This window comes from Saccostrea cucullata, unplaced genomic scaffold (genome assembly GCF_032062105.1).
Source record: "Saccostrea cucullata isolate Sc308-1 unplaced genomic scaffold, CSIRO_AGI_Scuc_v1 ctg3599, whole genome shotgun sequence".
Taxonomy (NCBI): domain Eukaryota; kingdom Metazoa; phylum Mollusca; class Bivalvia; order Ostreida; family Ostreidae; genus Saccostrea; species Saccostrea cuccullata.
In genome coordinates this window covers 282-7,209 of record NW_026933873.1, presented here as the reverse complement: position 1 = coordinate 7,209, position 6,928 = coordinate 282, and the positions used below count along the sequence as shown (strand labels likewise).

Below are 6,928 nucleotides of genomic sequence, written 5' to 3'. Positions count from 1 at the left end.
CTGACTAGCTCCCAGCACTTTTTGGGTAGAGGATATAAACCTCTTTTAATGTGTATCAATTATTTTCTTGAAAAACAAGCGTATGCCCTTGCACTATCAACATTTCCTATATTCAGCTTAACAATTCTATTTTTATACAAGTCACGTGACAAACAGCTGATACGTGCGATATAACTGGTAATAACTACGACCCAATCCATTCCATTATTGATAGCTTTATTACCTTTTCTACAAATACTCAGTTGCTTTGTTAATTTTTTTTAAAAGAAGCAATTCATATTAAAACGGTGCAAAGGTCACATTTTCCATATGGGTCCTTAACATAGCTGAGTAATATCGAAACTGGGTGATAATTATGGAGCAAAAAATTCTCATCAGCTTTATAAAATTGTGTAACCCTTGCTTTTTTCTACTTATCAACAAAAACACACGACTTGATTGAACAATTCAAAATATGTATTAACATATTTCATAAGATATGAATACTTTGCTTTAGGATTTTAACAGAAATTTCATCTAAACAAGTAGCTTTTGAGTTAGACATAGAAAGTACTTCGTCGATAAGAAAGCTTTCACTTACAAGAGGAATGGAAAATGAACCTTCTGGCATTTGTTGTGGAACCGTGGGTATGGATTGGAGTCGTTGAAATTAGAAGCAAATTGATGTCCAAAATAAGAAAAGAAGTCATTGAACTTGCGTTTTCTTGATTATACAATGGTTGCTTTGGACCATGGTTACCATGACAACCAACATAATTTTCCACTGGCTAAAAAGCGCTAAATTTAGATGAAAAAATGACCCTTTTTTGACATATTTAAAATCTTTAAGAGAACATGACTTTAACTGTTTCACCAAAGTATACCATTTTATATTTTTTAAAGTAAATTTTGAGTATTTTAGTAACTTTACTTCAAAGAAAGAATATCCCCCCGTATTTAGATTGGATTTTTCGGGGGGGGGGTAAATTATAGATTTTAGACTCTTTTAAAAAGCCTGGCTTAGTTTTTTGCGGATAGTTGGCAGAATTATAAACATTGGTTTGAAATTCAATATAAAGTTCTTAGATAAACTTCAAAAAACCACTTGGTATTCATATATATGTTACCATGGTCATGTGTTTTCATCTTTTATTTTGAAATTTTAAACAAGGACAAATTACCAGAGTATTTTAAAATCGATTAAAACAACTTTTGACATATGGTGAACAATGTCAATAACAAGGAGAAAAAAGTCAATTTTCATCATTAAGGGTCAAAGTTCAAGGTCAAAAAGGAAGATTAAGATGGAAGTTTCATGAAACTGATTAAACTTTTTTTATGTGTCATAACTAATGCTCAATGTTTAAACAACATATGAATTAACAAATTTACAGTTCAGTTGACAATAACTAGCATCATATGAAATGGTGAATTATATATGGAAAGAATGTCAAAGTTCAAGATAACAATGGTAGATTAATTTTGCCTATTTTTCCCCAACTTTCATTGAAAGTGGGGAATATTAGTTCGGATTAGTCTGTCTCTCTATCCGACTTTCCTTTTGACGCCATGTCATAGCAACATAGCAACTTCCTGTGGCCTTAGGAAGAACCCATTGAATTTCAGGTCAAAGTTCAAGGTTATGAATGCATATATTCTGTCCGTAAAACATTTTATTATTATGCGAGATTATATGAAGCCTTAGATTGATTGATTGAATACTGTTTAACATCCCTCTCCAGAATATTTCACTGATATGGAGACGTCACCATTGCCGGTGAAGGGCTGCAAATTGAGACCTATGCTCGGCACTTACGGCCTTTGAGCAGGGAGGGATCTTTATCGTGCCACACCTGTTGCGACACGGGGCCTCGGTTTATACATCTCATCCGAAGGACCACCCATTTAGTCGCCTTTTACGACAAGCAAGGGGTACTGAGGACCTATTCTAACCCGGATCCCCACGGGGCATGAAGCCTGAGATCTTTTTCATTTAAAGTTTAATCCACAGCATGCAAAAGCATAAAAGACCCCTATTTTTTCGAGGTGAAACAGAGTACGTGTCTTTTAATGCCAGAATAGATTCATAGAGAAAATTAATGTCGACATTGTAATAAAAAAAACAGATAAAAGCAATACAATTGTCACCATCTGCAATCTAAACACTCTATGTAGGTATCTGAACCCAACATGCTTAAACTGCATGACAGCATTCAAAATAAATTTTCCGAAATGCATACTGATGGGTCAATGAACGAGATACTTTCTTTAATGACAAAAATCCTCACAAAAATTTGGGCAATTATACTTTTTACCTAAAACCAACATAATACAAGCAAACATTTTCAATGCTCTAATAATGCCCTTATAAACGGTTAGTGCAGCATTACGAAATTATCACCTGGTAGACCAATTATCACGCAATGCAATGTGCCAACGAATAAAGTAGGACATTATTGCGATTACTTTCTTGTACCTATTGTACAAAAACAATCAACTTATGTTAAAGACACCACGGACTTTATCTCCTAAATCGAAGGCCTTACACTGCCAACCAATGCATTATTAATTAATTATGATGTGATGAGCATGTACACAAACATGGAATTCAACGAACTTCTTTCAACAGTAAATAAGGCTTAGACACAGGCCAATAAAACGCAATTAGACATTCCATATCCTAACCTTGAGGATCTTAACGTCTTACTGAAATACCTCTTGGAAAACAATTACTTTGAATTTGATGGAAAATATTACAAACAAATAATAGGAGCAAGTATGGGGGCATTCCCCAGTCCAGAGATCTTTGACACCAGAATGTATCAAATCACACACATATTATAATGGCACAAATTCGTCATGAAAACAAAATTGTTTTCCACGTAAGATACCATGATAACGGTTTCATAGTATTCAATGGAACGCAAGTAGAGATAGAAGAATTCTTCAATATAGGCAATCACTGTCACAAACATCTAACATTTACATTTGATATTTCTCCATCTACTGTAAAACTCCTTGATACTACAGTTTACAAGGGACCAAGATTCAAATTCTTAACAAACTTGATATCAAGGCGTTTATCAAACCAAAAAATAATTCTCAATATCTTCACAGACAGAGCGCTCATAGCCCAGCTGTGTTTAAAGGATTCATTAAAAGAGAATGCATTAGACATGCAAGAAATACTACCGACCCTTAAGAATTACATGTTGAGGACCCCATTGGAAATAAGCACATTATTGCTTTCATGGGTCATCCTCGAGTAAATGGCTATACTAAGTACCTAAATTATATAGTTACCCGCCATTCTCTTTTAAATATACTGAATTAAATATTTTTCTTAAGTACATGTTTTTTTGATATCATGTAAGTGTTTTATAACAATTGTATTTTTAACAATGATTTCTTAGGATTCAATGTACCAATTTTGTTCTTATGTGTCTATCTAATGCTACATATATGACATGTGCCATTTCATGAACAAACAAACAAACAAGCACACAAACACAATATCTTCAAGGCCCACTTATCAAAGAGAGGCTCCTCTACTTCGGAAATCGATCCTACTATATCGAAGAAACGATCAACACAAACCGATCAAAACTCATCATCCAACACAATACAGAACAGCTAGTACGTAACCCTACAGTACTGGTTACTAGATTTAACCCTTGCGTTAAGGGACTGAAAAAGGGAATTTTTGAATATTGGAACAACATTCTTGGAAATCCAGAATGAAAAACTTAGTTTATTTAAATGTCAACAATCATAGCTTATAGCAAACACAGGAATATAGGTATGAAAATAATCCGGTCTCACCTAAAAAAACATCATGATTTATGTCCGTGGCCCCTAATGAGGCGTATTAATAGCCGAAATTTCTACAACTACTTGCATATTAATCTGCTCTATGCAAAAATCATATCTACTAAAAGTGTTGTTTGGATAGTCGGGTCCTAATAAATCTCTTAAAAGTTTGGGTGATTGATGTCGCTAATTTTCATATTTTAATACAAAAACTATACCGTATGACAAATCGAATGACTACAGTTTTAATCAACTTTTCGTTTTTATTTAAAAAATATATCTACATCACCTCATATGGTGATTACTTTCAAAGCTCAAAAGCTATCTCTAAATACAATCATTTTTTTTAATCCTACCCAAGTTATTGAGCTCAAATTAATTTCATAATGATTTCAACAACCTGACTTTAAGGAAGCTTCAACATATGTTATAAAGACCTTAATCTTATTGTAAGATTGGTTTGTACGAGCATTCCTTCCGACAAGTCTCATACCATTTATCAGATCATAACTTTGATACAAATTCATATATAATTTACACATACAAAATATTTGTCTGTCTGCTTTTTATATTTAAATCCGATCAACCTACAATTCCCAAACCGAGGCTGGATCTTACAAGTAAGTTGATTATACAAGGGTATAAAATTTTTTGTTTCAGCTTTAACAATTGGGGAATTCCTTAGTCGATAGACTCGATTCAATGACTTTTTGGTAATGATAGTTGTTAGAAGTCGAATGTTATCGTGATAAACTATTACTTTATACAGTGGTCAGTTCAGGTGTAATCTCCACCATAGTAAACTGTACCTGATCCTTTGAAAGTGAAGTCTATGTATTTTTCTACTTCAATATTTAATTAACAATAACATTTTTATTGAAAACACCAACTATGATATATTTCCTATATTTCTATTTATAAATATTTTTGTAACTTTCTGGGGAAAAAAATATCCGAAAATATTTTAAGGAAGGAAGTTTAGATTGGTATTACATACTAATAAAAAGAATTGATTTTATTATTTTTTTTTTTAGTTTTGATATTTCAGCTGAAGATTTAAAAGAATTTTTCACCTCAAAATCCGATATGGCTGATGCACAGAGTTTGTCCGAAAAATATTCTGAGCTCCTCCTCCCGAGTACAGTTATACAAATCATTGCTGCTATCTTTGGAGTGTTCGGAAATGTTCTTGTTCTTCTGATGTATACAAAATACATAGAGGACAAAACGGGCTGCCGATACTTTATACCAATTCTCGCTGTTGTAGATCTTTTGGGATCTCTGTCAAACGTTATTGAGTTTTACTTGGATAACACTATGCGCTACATTTACCCTGGTGCATTTTTGTGTAAAACTATGCCATTTCTAATCATTTTTACCGGGGGATTCTCCGCTTTCCTGATTCTTGCAATAGCATTGCAGAGGTACTTGGTAATCTGCCGACCTTTTGGTAAACAAATGACCCCAAAAATGTGTAGAATTGCCATTTTGCTAATACTTCTAATTTGCATTGGCTACGCATCTCCAATTCTAAAATTCAAGGGAATATCGCAAAAACTTAAAACGCTTAATGTAACAGGAAATGTTTCTTTCTGTCACATCGACGACGGCACTAACAATTCCAGTGCTATAATAACATATCACGGGACTTTACTGTTTCTATCTCTAACCAACATAGTCATCACATCAATTCTGTACCTTCCTGTGATCAGAACCATTTATAAAATACTTTCCCCCACCAGACAAAAGCAACCAAATAGGGATCCAAAAGAAAACATCAATTTAGCAGTTATAACTCTTACAAAACCACAACAACAACGTGTCAATGACGATACAATATACATCCCAAGTACAGAAAGAAGCCCGGAACAAACCGCTAGAAGGAATATCAGTGTCATGTATCTTGTCATTATTGTTGTCTACGTAGTTTCGTATGTGACGTCACTAGTTACACACATCTATCAATTCGCAAAAACAGAGGAAATTAAAGGGTACTTACGAAATATTTATGTTCTCTGTTATCGTTTTAATCATTTGAATCACATTGCCAATCCATATATTTACTGGTTTTATGATATTCAATTTAGAAAGGAGCTTCGTAAGTTTTGTTGCAGCTGTATTCGCAGAAGACAATTAAACTACTAAAAGGAGCAAACCAGCGAAATTTAAACTTCATTAAATGTAAAGGAATTCCGAAATTTACAGATATATTTCAACATTTGATTCTACAAGTATCGATTATTAATATTATGTTTTTGATATTTTATGTTCATTTGAATTCATTTATGTAAATTTGTGGTTTTCGTGATGATTTGGAAAAACAGCAAAAGATTAAGCTCCTCAAAATAGTGATTTCAGAGAATTCTCAATATGTAGTATTAGGATTTCTTATTTGAAATCCATTAACATGTTTCTGACTTCTATCATTCAATTCACCGCATATCTTTTATAAACCTCATCCAAGAACGAATAAATGATAACAGATCAAAGTAACATTACACATATTGTATTACATGTGTATCAGAAGCAAAACTCTGAAATAAATGGCAAATCAACCAAATAAATTTTCTTTTTACATTTAAGATATAATTATAACATAGAAAGAGAGGGAGAGAGAGAGAGAGAGAGAACTCAACAGACTGATATATTTTTGAGGAACAGATAATTCAATGCATTAATGTGGGGCTCGTAAGAATAGACGATATATCTACTGTCGTAGAAAGGAAGTGCTTTGATAATACATTATCAACAGTAGAATACACAGAAAAAAGAATGATGCTACAAATAGAAAAAAACATATTATATTGTTACAAATTTTATTCACAAATTTTAACGATATTTTATAGATCTATGGGGGTAAGAAGAGAAGTCTTAATCTTTCAAAAGCAGAAAAAAATCTGTAATTCCTCAGGGGTGAAAATATATATGAAATATCAAGGGTGGAATTCTTCAACATCGGCCGAAGTTAAAGGTCCTAAGTTTTAAAATCTGCATCTGAAATGTCGTCTGGATCCACACTCAATCAAAAGTAACTTAATTGTCTTGTCTCTCTACTAATTTTCGGTATCTTAAAACAAGTATTTAGATGCATTTTATTTTTCTATTTTTATTTTTTCTAGTTCTATGCCACATTTTCTAG

The 6,928-nt window shown here is 32.8% G+C and overlaps 1 protein-coding gene across 1 annotated transcript; it reads left to right on the top strand.

The window, feature by feature from the left end:
- Positions 1 to 4,871: 4,871 nt before the first annotated feature.
- Positions 4,872 to 5,944, top strand: LOC134239524 (orexin receptor type 2-like). The gene has a single exon (XM_062721696.1). The coding sequence runs from the start codon at positions 4,876 to 4,878 to the stop codon at positions 5,932 to 5,934; it is 1,059 nt and encodes a 352-aa protein (XP_062577680.1). The 5' UTR covers positions 4,872 to 4,875; the 3' UTR covers positions 5,935 to 5,944.
- The last annotated feature ends 984 nt before the right edge of the window (positions 5,945 to 6,928 follow it).